This window comes from Mixophyes fleayi, chromosome 5 (genome assembly GCF_038048845.1).
Source record: "Mixophyes fleayi isolate aMixFle1 chromosome 5, aMixFle1.hap1, whole genome shotgun sequence".
Taxonomy (NCBI): domain Eukaryota; kingdom Metazoa; phylum Chordata; class Amphibia; order Anura; family Limnodynastidae; genus Mixophyes; species Mixophyes fleayi.
This window is the reverse complement of record NC_134406.1, coordinates 252694197-252712771: the sequence shown is the minus strand read 5'-3', so window position 1 is coordinate 252712771 and position 18575 is coordinate 252694197. Positions and strand designations below refer to the sequence as shown.

Below are 18575 nucleotides of genomic sequence, written 5' to 3'. Positions count from 1 at the left end.
AGTGTGGGAAGAAACCGGAGGAAACCCACGCAAACACAGGGAGAACATACAAACTCCACACAGATAAGGCCACGGTTGGGAATTGAACTCATGACCCAGTGCTGTAAGGCAGAAGTGCTAACCACTGAGCCACCGTGCCTTGGCATCTTACACTAGGTTACTCTCCTCACCTTAGCACTTAATAAAATAAGGGATACAAGTATCTTATATCTGCTGCGTATGTTGGAGGCATAGAAGGTCACCCACCTTTTGCACTCGAGTTCTGCTGGCCAGGTAATGCCGAAGGTATCAATCAGGTGTTTGCAGTCTGAGTACACGGTCTCACACAGATCTCTGCAGGGCAGCGTAATGTGTTTTGGTTCCGTGCAGGCTGGAACAAAGGCCAAGCAGAGAAATTTGTGCACTTCTGGGGAACAGCGGAGTTTCAGGAGAGGAATAAAGGGCTGTGGAGACACAAGAGTATAGACAAAATATGACATAAGTATAGGTCAACTAATCCCATCACAATTTAAATTACACATTCCAGAAACGATACCAAGATGTTACAAAATAACAGTGTAGGAGGGAGCTGAATTCCAATCTACAGCTCAGTAATTAGCACAAGGTTCCACCTAATTAAGAGATTCGTAGGCTAGGCTCTGTAGTGTGTAACAGAGCTGACAAAACAATTTACTCTAATCCAAATGTTAAAGAATGGACAAATGTTGGTGACAAGTAATCCAACACGGTCAAGTACAGATGAGCACATCAGTCAAAAAAAAAAAAAAAAATGTTCATCTGAAAGTGACTGGATTGAATTTGATTGAAATGTGCATATTGTTATCATGCAAAAAGTTTCTATGAAAGTTCTCTGTATTGACCCTTAATGTAGGTAAACTAGTTCCTAGCTTTAAGAGAAGCTACTGATGACCAAAATATTTCCCCACAAACAATGTTCAACTGAAACTTACAACATTATAATATGTGTGCTCCCCCCAAAAAAAATTAAAACAGACCAGGTGTAGAGGACCCTTCAGTTAGTACACTATAAATATTACAAATAAATGCCTACAGCAATATATGCACCATCATTAATCAACTCCAGAAACATTTATATCATACTACACATACTGTATGTGCATCAAAAAATAATATACTATAGGGCAGTAATCAACATTACAAAAGGTCCTAGGATGTAAACTGCAATGCAGAGAGGAGGCAACTCTGTTGGTCAAAGTTAGCAAAGGCTGTGGGGGAAGGGGGGGGGGGTGAATGTAATGAGTTTGTTGCAGCGTCAGACAAGAGGTGGAGGTCTGCAGTGATGTGCTGCATCAGTAATGAAGGTATCAATTTCAGCCATTGTATTAGAGTCCCGGAACCCTAGCACAACCCAAGAAAACGGGTCTGACAATGGTATCCATTATTTCCAATTATCCTATGCCCACTTGCGATATTACTCGCGTTCAGGTGTTTGGCAGTTTTCCAAATGCTGCCTGCTCCATTTACTGCATTTAACGCATTGAGGTCAAATAGTGACCTCTGGAACGCAAGTAAAACTACAAGTCAATAGCCGGTTATGCCAGTGGGTAGAAGGCCTATGTTTTGTGAACCTTTAATGCAGAGCTACGCTTTAAACTTCACAATTTATTATAATTTAGTGAACTCCACCTAAAACAAAATTTTAAATTGAACACTTCTACCGCACGGTGATCCTGTCATGTATTGGTCTAATGCTGCTCTGTTCCCTGCTCAGGCAATGAAAAAGTACGAGATGGGCGCCAAACAACAGCACCCTGCTTTACAAGGACAGGAATTTATGCAGAGAAAGGGGTGTGGGGAGCAGGGGCAAATGCAGGATTTGTAGAGGGGGGTTTCCAAACCACGCTGCCAGTGGACGTGACCAGCATGCATGGGGGCGTGGCTATAATATTAGACAGTACTTGGCTGCTCTCCAACTCTTCCTATCCCCATAATATACATGTGCACTACTGTTCGGTGCACGCAGCTCTCTCTTTTCGAGCAGAGCTGTGTGAAGCGGGAGCAGGGTCCAGCCACCTCAATTATACAGTGCCCCAGGCTTGGAGGGGGGTTTCCAGGCACTAGGAAACCCCCCTCGGTTTGCCTATGGGGACGGGGGGGGGAGGGGGGGGGGTCATAGAATTGTGGCACAACAAGGAAATCAAACTTATTACAATTTAGTGACCTCCATACAAAACTAATTCACTCCTAAGAGAACGCTACAACGGCATTCAGTAGTCATAACAAATCTGTAAACTTGTTACACAACTCTGCATTTGTATCTCATTCTGGCTGACAGCAATGTCCACACGATACGAGTACAGAACACAACTGGGAGCTGTTCTACAAGACAGGAGTAAATACACAAGAGGTGTAAATCATTTTGTGGAACAGATGATGCCTGAGTTTTTTTATAGACAATATGGTTTATTTTATTGACATTTCCATTAATATGTGCGCTGTGTTATGAAATCTGCCTGTATGTGTAAGGTTCCATAGGACAGGCCTCCGTCAGTGATATCTGCTGCTCAGTCCTTCTCACTTACTTTAGTAGTTTTCCTGTCTTCTTTGATGTTAAGGAAGTAAACAGTCATATTTTTATCTAGTTTCCTACAAACTGGAATAATGATCGCTGGTCACGCACAAGAAGTATTGGAAGAATTTGTTATAAGCCTTGTACATACAATTATACGGATTAGAGGGAGGAGACCCCCTTAATGTAAATGGCAGAAGGTCTGTAAGAGCCATTTAACAGACAGGTCCTGGACATGTGTTAGTTATTATAGGTCTGTAATATTTACTAGGTATTTAGGAAGGATAAAGGGGGTGACGTCAATCAAGTGATATCTCCTACTTTATTTTCACTGCATTATTGCCTTGAAGTCTAGAAACTATGCCAGTCTGTTACCTTTCAATAACAATTTACCATCATCATCAGTTATTTATATAGCGCCACTAATTCCACAGCGCTGTACGGAGAACTCATTCACATCAGTCCCTGCCCCATTGGAGCTTACAGTCTAAATTCCCTAACACACACAGACACAGACAGAGAGAGAGACACTAAAGTAAGTTTTGACAGCAGCCAACTAACCTACCAGTATGTTTTTGGAGTGTGGGAGGAAACCGGAGCACCTGGAGGAAACCCACGCAAACACAGGGAGAACATACAAACTCCACACAGATAAGGCCATGGTCAGGAATCAAACTCATGACCCCAGTACTGTGAGGCAGAAGTGCTAACCACTCAGCCACTGTGCTACCATGGGCCAAAATTCTGTATTTTTAGCCAATGCAAAAGTTTCTCAAAAATGTAGGAGCAGGGTGTGGAGATGGATCATGATGAATGACAGATGATTTTGCAGTAAATCTATATAAAATCTTGCTGACAAATGTCAGTAAATGTAGCCCCAAACACTATCATTTATTTATTTTTTCATTTAAAAAGGTCCATGTGATCTAGATTAGCTCAGATTTCACAATATAACACCCCCCAACTAAGGGCCTGATTTTGAGTTAGGAGCAAAGCAAAGAAAAAGGAGCAACTGTGCACCTGGACAAACCATGTTACAATGTAAGGGGGTACAAATTGACTTATTTTTATGCAAGCAAGGAAAATACTGGCTGTTTTTTCATGTAGCACGCAAATACTTGATAGCTTTAATTTTACACCTCAAATTCAAGTTCATCTAGGACATGCCGTATCCCAACTATAAATCATTCCCTGCACTTTAAATTTACCTCCCCCTCCAATGAAACATGGTTTTGCCCAGGTGCAAAGTTGCTCCTTTTCTTTGCTCCTAACTCAAAATCAGGCCCTTAGTCTGGTACAAAATGCTCTACTCCCAAACGTCTCACAAACCAACACATGCATGCTCCCTGGTAGGGTAAAAAAATAAATATATATAAAACCTTCTAGTAGCTTAATTGGCTGCTATTAAATTGACCGTAGTCTCTCTCGGTCTAGGTCTGTGTGGGTGTATGTTAGGAAATTTAGAATGTAAGCTCCAATGGGGCAGGGACTGATGTGAGTGAGTTCTCCGTACAGTGCTGCGGAATTAGTGGTGCTAATTGCGATATGTATTTTTTTTATGAGCATATCACTTTAAATATGCGGATTAATCCATTCACATATATGTTATACATGTATAAACCTGGACTGCGGGCTAAATCCACATGTTTGTAGCACACATCAAAAAGGGCTGAAGGTCTTACTGAGCAGTCCACATCTGGTCATCCTCAATGAATGAACCAATAGATTTATGTACACATATACCAATAACAAGAGGTAGAATCGGTTAAAGCTTCCATTGTCTGCATGTCCTTCTATGCTGTTACATTTTACCTTAAATACAAGGAGATCAGAGAGAGCTACCGAATTTTATAAAGAAGTCTTTCTTCGAGCTGGAAATTGATCCAAGTACACAGAACACACAAGTCTTTCATAGGTCAGAAACCTGCGTCGTTTCCAAGACTCCAAAGCACAGATGAACTCATTAGTTTATAAAACGGGAAAAAAAAACACTGTATTGAAAAAAGCCTCTGCTATCAGATACACTGTAGGCAAAAGTTTGTGTATTCTTGGTCATATATTATTACAGATCAATGAACCTGCAAGTGATTTTTTTTTTGCTTTGCTAAAAAAAAGAACCTTTGTGGGGTACAAACTTAATCTAAATATTTCTACACATTTTAAAATGATCTATTTGCTGAATGTAACTGATTGATAAAAAATAATATTGTGTGCAAGAGTTTGGGTACCCAGTCAGTTAGTAACACTCTTGGCAAAAATTGCAGCTTCCGATCTAGTAATGCTCAATTAAATCTAGAATTGATTTGAAATTTGACAGAATTTCATCGGGTCAAAAGGTCCCAAATGTGTTTGTGATTGAACGGTCATAAAAATCCAATTTTGGAACCGTGGGTTCAAAATGTGATGCTCACATTCACATTAATATGTGCAAATTAAAATTTAACGGCTTTAAACACTGTCTGAAATCTCATTACTTTATTACTCTGACCGTACTCACACTACTGCCCTAATCTCCACTCTGAACCACTCTCTCTACTCTTGTTTCAGCTGTGCCCTTTCCCATTAGAATGTAAGCTCTCTAATGAGCAGGGTCCTCCATACCATTTGTTTTCATGTCTGCATTTATTTTGTCTACATTGTATGTCCCAGTTTTATTTATGCCTGGGTTTCCCTACTATCCGACAATGTGGAGCCTTACAAAGCAATTTATTATTATTACAAAAATGACCAACCCATAGAGAACATGAAAAGAAAAATAAATGTCTATTTTAACAGGAATTCATGGGACACAGGAGACACCACTGCACAGAGACAAACTTTTGGATGTATGGAAAAGCCACATCAATGGGCAGCACGGTGGTTAGCACTTCTGCCTCACAGCACTAGGGTCATTTGAGTTTAATTCCCGATCATGACCTTATATGTGTGGAGTTTGTATGTTCTCCCTGTGTTTGAGTGGGGTTCCTCCCAATTAAAACATACCAGTAGGTTAATTGGCTGCTACTAAATTGACCCTAGTCTCTCTCTCTCTCTCTCTGTCTGTGTATGTTAGGGAATTTAGACAGTAAGCTCCAATGGGGGCAGGGACTGATCTGAGTGAGTTCTCTGTACAGCGCTGTGGAATTAGTGACGCTATATAAATAGCCGATGATGATCATAAATCCCCTTTGTTGCGAGTTCTCCACTGGCAGTAAAGAGGTTAATTTACAAGGTTTTGATGTAGAATTTATCAATGCGAGATCCCGGCATTCTATACACATTGACAAGATGTTTGTCATACAGGGAGTGTAAGCGAATCAGATTAACCGCAATAGAGTGCAAACAATAATTAATTATTGTTACACGCAGGCACAGGTCAACATTTTCATGGTGTTTAAAAACCATAACTATTCAGGTATTTTATTAAAAAAAAAAATTTTTTTTTTCTTCAAATGAAAATCAACTCCGTATTACATTTTTGAATGAATAGGTGCAGGAACACAATATTTCTGTAGAAAAGGGAGATACTTCTTTTTTGTGGTTGAAGGCAAAGACAGGCAGTGCCTCGCCACTGCAGTGAGACAAGAGGCGATGAGAAGGGCTACCAATCTCTCAGAGAGCTGCCACTGTTACAAAGAGAGCTACATGTTTGAAAGAGGGAGCTGCCAACCTGACAGTGAAAGCTGCCAGTCTTGTCGAAAGAGCCGACTATCTGAAAGAGAAAGCCGTCAGGTTTTGGCCAGAACCAAAAAGGGAACAGTCAATCCCAGAGGGGAATCTGTCAATGCCAAAGAGTAAGATATCAGTGATTCATTGTAAGCTGACAGAGGGAGCCCAGGTCCAGTCCAGAGGGTGTCCTGAATTGATCCAGTTGTTTGCAGAATATTCTGTTCTGTTTCAATTGTATCAGGTGCCTACAAATGCTTCCAATTCTACATTATGGAGGAGATTCCCTGTAGGCCCATCCAGGCCTTTGATTCGGGATGTTCAGGTTCCACAGCAAAAGTGAGTAGCCCACCACATACTGCTGAGGTTCCCTCCAGTACTGTGGTCTGTCTGAGCTAGAGGTCTTGGCTTGACCTGCCCTACACTGCCGGGACTACTCCTGCCCTCGTCGGTTACACCGACATCTGTGTTTATTCTTGTTCAAGGTTTAACTACCCACATCATTGTTTTCCCCTTCATAATTACTATAACTAGTACTACAACCCCCATTATAATTAACTTCTTCTTAAATGTGAGAGTTGGTCTTCGTTACACAGGGACTCATTTTTATTCTTCAGTACTATCCTCTTCATCATATTTGTAAGGACTTCCACCATGATGTCACAACCTCATCTTTTACTGACTCGGAGAGCGAGTGGCTCTTCCCCCTGGTGCGATTCACCAATCATTTATAGAGTTGGGCAGGAGAAACCCAAGACACCCCCTGGTAGACCTCACCAAGATCTGCAACCCCAAAGAAAGAACAGGTGAGAGAAGAGGAGAGATTACCCTGTGAGATTTACCGACCCCGGGTACTTCGAGGTACCTGGTGGTGTGTCAGCTCTCCACACATCCCTTTAAAGCAAAGTACTGAGGGAGAACGAACAAACTGAGATATAAGCATTTTGAACTTTCCTCTATGTTACCCCTAAGGCTGCGTTTTCTTTTTTGAACGGAGATGGGGCGTGTATCTGCAACAATGTCTGGAGAATGAAGGATGAAAATGATGCAGTTTTTGGGGGTTCTAGTGCATTTTATCTTTCATCCTGTTTCCTCTCTGCATTTCCTTGAAAGTCCAAGTGTATGTCCTCAGTAGAGAGAACTTTGAACGGTGTCGAAATTCAATTGAATTTCACCAGAACGATGATCCTAAATATATTCACAGTACAATTGACTCTGAACTTGCAGTTCGAAATTTGTGGCTGGCTTTCGCCATTCTGGGTCCACCTTCAAATGGTGTTTTAAAAAAAATAAAAAAAATGTCAAGATCAATTAAATTAAAAGTGTGCAAACACCAACATGCTCAACTTTTTAACCAGTTGTAAAATTTGAGAAATTCCAACTAATTTTAGAATCGGTTCCCCGAACATCTCTAGTCCTCAGTTTTTATTACAAGCCCATTTGAGTTGCATTTTTGTTCCATTCAGTGGGATTTATGTACAGGTCAGTAAACTTACTGCCAATTAGCAACTTCAGTAACTGACCACCGCCCTCGGTGAGGTCCACAACCTGTCTCTTCTGCTTCAATGCACGACCACATCTTATAGACCTCTGTTCTCTGTAATCAGTTAGTGATTGGATAATCTGAGTCTCACTGATATAACATCACTAACCATTGGCTGCTTCCACATGGCTCTTATAAATTATTAACCACACCAATATATATATAGCTAGATAGATAATTTGCAGACTGGGAGTTCTGGGGAAAGAGTGGGAGGAGAATATTTAAGTATTTCATGACACTGTTCTTTTTAATAAATACCTCCCTCCTATACACAGTGACAGGAAATCTACAAATATATTAATAAAAAAAAATTGTTTTGTATTGTTTTTATGCTCTCCAGGAGTGTCAGTAACACTAGTGCAGCTTTCAACACTGACTAAATATATTTAAAGAGCATGTAAAGCTAGGATGTAAAAGTAATATATTTCAATTGTAAGGGGGGGGGGGGGGCATAACCAGAGCCAAAAGGTTGGTCAATGCCGAAAACTGGAACAATGTAACACTGCAGAGGAGGAATGTGAGCGAAAAGGTCAATGCGAAGCCGATCCGAAGCCACAACTGTGAAGACTGTGGCTTCTGATGAGTCCTCTCAGGGACAGGTGAAATGTAGTAATTCGGCAGTAATGCAGCTTTAATACATTACAGTCTTTAATCAACTTGCTCCTAAGTGTTGCAAATTCTCAAGTAGAGGAAGACAGGAAGACTACAAGTGTTTTTTGTCCTTAGTTTTCCATTGAACAATAGGTAATCATTATAAATTATATAATTACAACGTAGTGCACGTTAAAGGGGGTTCTCCACCTAAAATGCAGCGTATATGTATATATGTGTGAGCGCCTGCATAGCATTCTATTTGAGGCAGCTATAGCAGTCGGAAACAGCTGCCAATAACAATGGAATGTGCTGAACATGCAGCACATGTCAACTCAGGGCTATTACTCCCATGAGGGGAGGTGAGGACTGAAAAAGGTTCTCACCTCACTTCCTGGCCCCCCAACAGGCCTCTTTCCACCTTCCCCCTGTCTCACTGCAGGAACGAGCATGGTGACTGACAGTGTGAGAGGAAGCATACTCCTGTACCTACAACTCTCACACTGTTCGTCACATGACTTTATCCCGGTGGTGAGCCAAGCTCCTCGTGGGAGGTTCTTGAGTTGCATGCTGCAAGATCGGCACACTTATGTATCAGGGCCGACTCGGGCGGCAGAAGAGGGTGGAATGCCTGTGACCATTCTTGTGGTAAGGCAAGGACAGGGCTGTGAGTGACTGGGGCAGTGTCATTATGTGAGGAGGGGAATGTAACAGAGAAATACACAGTTAAAAAGTGAGTGTCCCACAATGGCAAAAAGAAGTTTTGTGAGGCTTCTATCCAAACAATGTGTTAAGACTGATGTCAAATGCCCCTTTGTATAAAACAAAGTCCGTACAGTACATGCAACTTAACATTTAGAAGTCCATGCAATGCTTGCCAAGCTGGTCAAAGGTTACTATAAAAATGGAGACACAGTTGAGAACAAGGTACATAACTTTATAACTGTTAGAGGAAGCCAAAAATGAAGGCATTGGGGTGGGAATTAATTTTCCCCGAAGTATCGCTGCGATAACTCTATTACCGCTATTATGGTAAATTTAACCGGGCTTTCTCTGCGAGCAAAAAGCCTGCGTTGAAACTACCGTAATAACGGTAATAGTACTTTTTACAGTAACGCGCCCAATTGAATGTCCCCCAGTGTGTCTTTATAAATGGTGGTTATTAGTCATTATTCCCGAAAAAGCAAATAAACAATAGTTAGAATGCATTTCCCGGCAAACAAATACATGCAGTATGGCTTAAATCCAGTACCCCAGACAACCATTCCTTAAATTAATCTGTTTTTAGTTATGACCCAGAAAAGCGACATAAACATATATTCCTGGTGCTAACTGCTGGCTAGCGACCTAAAACAGTCTGGAGACACAGGGGAGTACACGTCCTAATGAACATGTCATATCAGTGATGGATCATTTTAATTGTTTTGAGGTTATGAGTTATCTACCTTAGTAAATAAGGCTCTGGCTGTAGCCGCACTCACTTCACTAAGTATAGGATCCAAAAGTGAATCAGACAGTGGTGGAAAATGTACAGTGGTATCAGTAGCCGTAATTGCAAGGTGTGGCACATTCGTTTTCTTCCAGTCAATCCAGCATTTAAAAAGCAAAACCTCAACAAAAAAAAAAAAAGACACACCACACACACATTTATGCACAGGAAAAAAATACAGTTGTCTTAAGCCAAAAGACAAGCAAAAACAGTGTGTAAACACATCAGAAAACTAAACTAAAGTTTTTACAGTATGTAGGAGAGAATACAGATTCCTTTTTAATTCCTAAAATGACATTTAAAAACTTGGCTCTACGTTTTAGAACAGATCAGATGATATGGCCGGGAGCATGCCCGATCGTTTGCACGCTCTCACAGTCCCACATCACAGAAGTGCAAATCATTCTTGGGAACATAACTGAATATAATTGAGATTAATTTCACAAAACGAAGCTGCACAGTGTAACTCACACCAAAACTCTACCTGCAGCAACAGTTTGGATGATACAAAGACAAACACGGCTATTCAGTTACTGGCAGAACCTGTCAAACATGTACATACAGAATATTAAAGGGTGCTCACAACACACGTCTTTAGCGTTTAAGTATTTTTGCAAAAACAAGGGGAGACTTGTCATCGACTTGCAAATTTTACTGGTAAATAAAACCTCTGAGTCAAACAGAGATTAGGACACCAGGCTTCTGGAATAAAGCTTTGCAGACACATTCATTTCAGAATAATTATAAACTTTGAAATATTTTCGAATAATGGGAAATATTTTCAGGTTACTATACACTTTAAAGTGCCATATGCGCTATTTATAAATATATATGGCAATCAGAGTATGGGACCCCACCCCATCATATCCTTCAGTATGTTATATGTCCAGTAATGGTCCAGCACCATGTAACAAGTACAGTGATTTTCACACAGGATGTAATATGCCTAGCAGTAAGTGCTCCTTGACTGTATAGAGCAAGCAATTTTTGGGCAGCGCTAGACGCAAACACACCTGCAGCCTTGGAGCTTTAAACACATTTATCCAAATCATCCACTGCCCTCAGCCATAGATCGCAGAACACAGTATTGCATAAGACACATGTTCACTTGGTCTTCGGAACCACCCGTGGGAGATGTGCCTTGATTTGCCGATACTATAGAAGACACATAGGTGTCTAAGGGGACTGCGATTTTGCGCTATTTATCAAGCCAATGCCATCTGAAGAAGTCCTTAGCCATTTTAACCTATGGGGAGAGCGTCGCAGGCGAGGGATCTGTAGATCCGGTAGGCTTCGTGTCCCCCCCCCCCCCAATGTAAATTTAGCCAGGCCATTAAAAGAGCTGGTTAGTACAACTTTTGCAGTTCAGGGCACTCTTAGTCTCCATAATTTTTTCAAGGTACCCTTTCAAAATAATTACTGAGCAGTCCCAAGTAGCTGGGTCAAAAAACGTAATAAGTTTTTAGGTCAGGACAGAAATACTTTTTTAGTTGTATGTAAAAAATACACATAAATCAAAGGGAAAATAATATTTGTATATATTTTTTTCAATTATATTTCTGTCAAAAAATAAATTTACAGCTAACTCACACTGTGCCCCCTGCATCCACACACACTCTGTGCCCCCTCTGCACACACACACTCTGTGCCCCCTCTGCATACACACACACTCTGTGCCCCCTCTGCATACACACACACACTCTGTGCCCCCTCTGCATACACACACACACTCTGTGCCCCCTCTGCACACACACACACTCTGTGCCCCCTCTGCATACACACTCTGTGCCCCCTCTGCATACACACTCTGTGCCCCCTCTTACCTATCTATCCATCCTGGGTGTTGCCGGATTGGTAAGTTGTTTGTTTTGGGTTTTTTCCCCCCTCTTCCTGTCCAAGGCACCCCTGTGAGCCGCGGCGCACAGTTTGGGAACCTAGGGGTTAGTAAATTGATCATGATCACTTTACTATAGATTATTCGCTGGGTCAGAACATTCTGCACCTCTGCCTGGTCCTTTATATAATCCTGTACTGAAAAATTAAAGCCAATTTTCCCTGTTCAGTGCTAAACCAGCCACACTGGTCTGAATAATCTGGATTCAGCAAGCAATGACCAGCCTGTGTGCAGAAAATTATCTATGCCCAGCAGAGCCCACATACACATACAATTGCAAGATATAATTTGTGCCAACATGAACACGGTCAACTAGAGATGAGCAAATTTGAAGGTAACTTTTTTTTACGTGCATAGAGTTTCATGTTAGATCTGGTTGTTTTACAGAGACACAAAGTTTCAGCGATACAATTTTCTAAGTTTCTCTTCACCATTCTAATTCTGCATTTTGTGGGACGAGTAGAGTTGGGGTGATGGCAGCCAGTTCATTCCTCTGATAAGTGTGGTCATACTGGATACAATTCAGCTCATCCCTACTGTGTACAGCGTCCAATACGTGGTCAGAAAAAGGTGGGGGTGGTTTTATACAGCCAATGATTAAACTTGTCCAGCCAGTGGAGTATATACAATGCAGACCCCAGATCTATGGCAATGACAAGTAATCATCACTCATCGTGATCTTCTGTGTGGGAAGTGTGGTGAAGTGGCCATAATTACAAGACTGCTCTCACAGGCAAGTCAGAGCGCTGGGAGTAATTGCGATTGCATCCTAGCATAACTGAAGTAGCCTGTAAAAGAACCTCCACTAAGCAGCCTCCACTAAGCAGCCTCCACTAAGCAGCCTCCACTAAGCAGCCTCCACTGTTCCTCTCTATACTTCCTTTCTAGTGAAGAGATGGTGGATGGGAGGAAGGGCCCATCAGAGCCTGTGGCCCACAGAAGGATGAGGCTAGTTTGTTCCCTGAAATTCTTTAGATTGTACCATTTCTTTAGATATATTTTTAAGATGTAAAAAATACTTTATAGCAATGGAAAAAAGAAATAAAAAAAAAATCTACTACTCTTATAATACTATAAATGTGTTGTAATAGTAAAAGTGTATAATAGCAATAAATAATGTAACCTTAAAAATCCTTGGATGAGGGGGGTGGGGGGAATGAAACGAAATATATACAGATCGATACTTTGTAGCACAGAAAGAAGCTGAACAAACATTAGTACATTCCTTAACACTCTGCTGAAAACACCTTGTACACAGCAAATCTATGCCTGGTCTCCTGTGAAGGCTGAAGAGTGAGAGTAGTTAATTTTTAACTAAGTAGTGTAGAATGTAACATATTCACAGGTCAGCATCGCTACATGTAGACAGGTTTTTTCTGATTTGCTTCTTTTGAAAGGTCATGGTTTTGAAACAGTATTTTATAAACAATGTTGGTCAAATTCGCAATAAGATTTGTGAAAAAAGCAGTTAAGAAACATTGTAATACAATCAAAATCCCTAAATTGTATTTCTTTTTTAATACCAAGTTTTAAAAATATAAATGTCAACGACTATCTGAACATTTAGCTCGTTATTGAGTTCACTAGATTCTTTCATTTTTTTTCTGCCCGATCGGTTTTGCCATTTGCCCTACAAGAAGACAGCAGTAACATGCGTACTTTATGTAAAATGTTTAGTCTTTGACACAAGAACCCAAAACATTTTTCCACATGAGTCTATTACTGCCCCCGTCACTCCCACCTCCCACCCCCTTGAAAAAAAGTGGGAGGGAGTTTGTAATATTAATTACAACAAATGGCCTTGAAAGTATTTTTCCCCCCAGCATTGGCTAAAGACTTTATTAAGCAAGTGTTGTATTCAGATAATCAGAGTAATCATCAGCTCTGCAACTAAAACATAACATCCAGGACACAAGGACATGTTGGAGTAGGTCAGGTTTTGTAGAAACATTTGTTACAAGTGAGAGAAGATCTCTAGTTAGACACTGGATACAATGATTAGTATCAGAACTAATACTAAATATACGCTGAGATCTGTGAGCAGAGGATAAACTGCCTTTGTAGATACCATTCCTTCTGCTTTGTATATTGCTCACTGGATACTATGGTAAATACCATTTCTCATGTAGTACAATCCTAAACAGTTCAAATGGTCAAAATGAAATAAATGGTTTTTAATAAATGTACAGTAATTCTAGAATGCTTTCCCGTTCTCTCCACAATCAAACAATTATGTTGACCTCTGCATATAATGCAGATTCCACCTAATAAAAAGACATCACCATGATACTATCTGGTCAACAAAAGCCCTTGAATCTTATATTCTGCCCGTTCACAGTTACCAACGTCCCTATTCATTCAGCAGGAGACTACAACAAACCATAATGAATATTTCATCATCATCATTTATTTATATAGCGCCACTAATGATAATAATAATTTATTTGTTGGGCGCCACAGGGTTTTCGCAGCGCCTTACATAGTACGAACAGTAGACCATACAGGGTAAAACATTACAGAACAATAAACACTAAGTACCAATACTTCAGAAACTCCGGGCAGACATATGGAGTGAGGGCGGAGCAGAAGAGTTGGTATGGAGACAGGAGGGGAGAGGGGCCCTGCTCATATGAGCTTACATCCTGAGGGAGGGTGGACAAAACAGGCACAGAGGGAGGCAGTGATGCAAGGGAGAAAAAGGGACCAGGGGAGAGGGGGGAGAACAAGCGGAGTGGATGAGGGGTTAAGTGGATGGTTGGTAGGCTTACAGGAACAGGTGAGTTTTGAGTGCCCGTTTGAAGGAGCACAGATTGGGAGCGAGACGGATGGAGCGAGGGAGGTCATTCCAGTGCAGGGGGGCAGCTCGGGAGAAGTCTTGGACTTGGGAGTGGGAAGAGGTAATAAGAGTGGAGGAGAGGCGACGGTCGTTTGCCGAGCGCAGGGAGCGAGCATGAGTATGAATGGTAAGGAGGTTTGAGATATAAGGAGCAGTAGACTGGGAGAGAGCTTTGTAAGTGGTAGTAAGGAGTTTAAAGAGGATTCTGTAGGGGAAAGGGAGCCAGTGTAAGGCCTGGTAGAGAGGGGGAGGCAGAGGAGGAGCAGCGTGAGAGAAAGAGGAGTCTAGCAGCTTCATTGAGTACAGATCGGAGCGGGGCGAGATGGGAGAGAGGGAGGCCAGTGAGGAGGAAGTTGCAGTAGTCCAGGCGGGAGACGATGAGTGCATGGATGATGGTTTTGATGGCGTCTTGTGAGAGGAAGGGTCTGATGCGGGCGATGTTGCGCAGTTGGAAGCGACAGGCTTGAGCAAGGGATTGGACGTGGGGGGCAAAAGAGACAGAAGAGTCAAGGGTGACATCCAGGCAACGGAGTTGGGTGACAGATGAGATGGTTGTGTTGTTAACAACGATAGAGAGGTTGTGGTGAGAGGGGAGTCTGGAAGGAGGAAAGACTATGAGTTCCGTTTTGGAGATGTTAATTTTGAGAAAGCGTGAAGACATCCAGGAGGAGATGGCTGAGAGGCAGTCAGATACACGAGAGAGGAGGGTGGACGAGAGATCAGAAGAGTTGAATGTCGTCAGCATAAAGGTGATACTGAAGACCAAAGGAGGAGATGAGCGCACCAAGGGAGGAAGTGTAGAGCGAAAAAAGAAGGGGGCCGAGAACAGAGCCCTTGTGGACTCCTACTTGGAGGGGCGTCGGGGCGGTGAAAGAGCTGGACGTAGAGACAGAGAAGGTGCGGTTTGCGAGGTAAGAGCAGAATCAGGCTTGGACAGAACCAGAGAGGCTGAGAGAGAGAAGAGTTTGCAGAAGGAGGGGGTGGTCCACTGTGTCAAAGGCCGCGGAGAGGTCAAGGAGGATAAGTAAGGAGAAGTGAACCCTGGAATTGGCTGATAGGAGGTCATTGGTGACTTTAGCCAGGGCAGTTTCAGTGGAGTGGAGGGGGTGTTAACCAGATTGGAGAGGGTCGAGGAGGGAATTGTCCGAGAGGTATCTGGTGAGACGACAGCAGACTAACCGCTCAAGAAGTTTGGAGGCGTAGGGGAGAAGAGAGATAGGGCGATAATTGGCGTCGGAGGTGGGGTCAAGGTTAGGTTTTTTGAGGATAGGGGAGATGAGAGCATGTTTGAATGAGGAGGGTACAACACCAGAGGAGAGTGATAGGTTGAAGAGGTGTGCCAGGTAGGAGCAGGCAGTGGGAGAGAGAGAGCGAAGGAGGTTAGAGGTGATTGGATCAAGAGGACAAGTAGAGGGAGGAGAGGAAAGAATAAGGGAGCGAACTTCATCGCCTGATGTGGGACTGAAGGAGCTCCAGAGTTGTTTGTTAGAGGGGGGGTGAAGCAGTAATGGCAGCGGGAGAGGGGTTGGAGGAGGAGATGTTAAGTCTGATGGCTTCAATTTTGGAGGAGAAAAAAGTGGCGAAGTCACCAGCTGAGAGGAAAAAAAGGGACCGGAGAGGGGGGGGGGGAGAAGAGAAAGGAGGGAGTTAAAGGTGGCGAAGAGACGACGGGGATTAGAGGACTGAGAGGAAATGAGGGATTTAAAGAAGGTTCTAACTAATTATTATTATTATTATTATTTGTCGTTTATTTGTAAGGCGCCACATGGTTTCCGCAGCGCCGTACACAGTACAAACAGTAGACCATACAGGGCAAAACAGTACAGAACATTAAACATAAAATACCAATACTTTGTAAACTCCGGGCAGGCAAATACAGTAGAGACGGAGTGGAAGAACAGGTATGGAAACAGGAGGAAAGAGGGCCCTGCTCATACGAGCTTACATCCTAAGGGAGGGTGGACAGAATCAGGCACAGAAGGGAGCCAGTGAGGCAAAGGGGAGAACCGAAGAGATGAGAGGTTAAGTGGATGGTTGGTAGGACTTAAGAAACAGGTGAGTTTTAAGTGCCCGTTTGAAGGAGCACAGGTTGGGTGAGAGACGGATGGAGCGAGGGAGGTCGTTCCAGTGAAGGGGGGCAGCGTGGGAGAAGTCTTGGATTCTAGAGTGGGAAGAGGTGATCAGAGTGGAGGAGAGTCAGCGATCATTGGCTGAGCGCAGGGAGCGGGCAGGAGTGTGAATTCCGCAGCGCTGTACAGGAAACTCATCCACATCAGTTCCTGCCCCATTGGAGCTTACAGTCTAAATTGCCTAATATAGACACACAGACACAGACAGACAGAGAGGGGGGGGGACTAGGGTCGATTTTTAATAACAGCCAATTATCCTACCAGTATGTTTTTGGAGTGTGGGAGAAAACTGGAGCACCTGGAGGAAACCCACGCAAACATGGGCAGAACATACAATATTTACACTCAAATCATTAATCAATAATGTTTTAAACAGATTTGCAACTTGTTAATAATCAGCCAGGACGATGACAGTCTAGACTAGTATTGGCTAACCTTTGACACTCCAGGTGTTGTGAAACTACAAGTCCCAGCATGCTTTGCCAATATATATTTATTTATAGCTTATTGCTGGAAGGGTATGCTGGGACTTGTAGTTTAACAACACCTGGAGTGTCACAGGTTAGCAAACACTGGTCTAGACACAACACAGCTGACACACAGGAGGATAATAACACGCGAGCCAGGTGTAACATATAGCAAGAGGGCATTAATCTTCTCTTAATGGACGCCAAGGGGTAGATTAACCAAACCCTCTAAAAGGAAAAGTGGATGTGTTACCCATAGCAACCAATCAGATTCTAGCTATCATTTTTTAGACTGTACTAGATTAATGATAACTAGAATCAGATTGGTTGCTATGGGAAACACTTTACTTTTCCTTTTTAGAATGTTTGGTAAATCTAGCCCTAAACTGGGACCACTTTATTGGGAGTACTGAAACATGTGGACCTGGGCAAGCCTATGAAACGGAACTCCAGTGATTGTGCTGGACTATTGTTTGTCTAAGACTAGCACCTCCCAGAGCCGCAGACAGTGCCCAGTTGAGGCTAGTGCCACATGAGCTTTTATATAATCTATCTGCCTACACGCAGTGTCACTGCCAATTCCTGTCACACCAGAGCTGATAAGCTCTGTGGATGCTGCAGGGGACAAAAAACAAGAATGCAGAGTAACGCGGATTGCACAATTATAATAGAAAAAAGGGGTTTTACCGGTTTGTATATAATATTTGTGGTGGGGAGAAAGTCAATGTGCACAGTATAGAAATGCTTTACATTAAAGAAAAAGAAGAAAAGACACCACACAGCGGTGCGGCGGCGGCGGCTGAAACAGAGACGCGGGCACAAAATGTATTATTCAGCCGTTTATCCTGACAAGTGACACAGTATCTGAGAGTTCCCGAGCTTGATGAAACCTGTGAGGTTCGCTGTGGAAATGCCATTGTGTTCTGTGGCTGGGTGCCAGACGGAGAGCGCTGTTTAGTCTTGCAGGCAAGAGAACAAAGCTCCAGTCTACAGGGCCAAACATTCCAAACAAGACAAGCATGAGAGCAAAACTTCACTGAGAGGGGAATAAAACTAAATCCTAGGAAATCTAATTTGTCACTCAGAGGGGAGGGACCTTCTGTGCAGAGAAGCAGAAATGCTGCACGTTAAAGGGATATTTATTTTAGCTTGTAGTGTACATTTCTCTTGTAGCTGGCACTGAGGTGACCTGTATGAAATAGGAGGGCGTAAAATAACCCCCAAACAAACAAAGAGTGTGTATTATTATACAGAATATATTTTTTTTAAAATGTGTCTACTTCAAGTGAAACATGTTCTGATAAGAATTACTCTATGCTTCTACCCTTCAAATCACCATGATAGTAATCATCATCAACATTTATTTATATAGCGCCACTGATTCCGCAGTGCTGTACAGAGAACTCACTCACATCAGTCCCAGCCCCATTGGAGCTTACAGTCTAAATCCC

At 42.4% G+C, this 18575-nt stretch overlaps 1 protein-coding gene across 1 annotated transcript in view; it reads right to left on the bottom strand.

The window, feature by feature from the left end:
- Positions 1-18575, bottom strand: part of FZD6 (frizzled class receptor 6) — a 38445-nt gene that overhangs the window by 9784 nt on the left and 10086 nt on the right. Inside the window, exon 3 of the mRNA XM_075213916.1 lies at positions 247-443. Within this exon, the coding sequence (XP_075070017.1) occupies positions 247-443 (197 nt within the window). The remainder of the gene's footprint in view (positions 1-246; positions 444-18575) is intronic.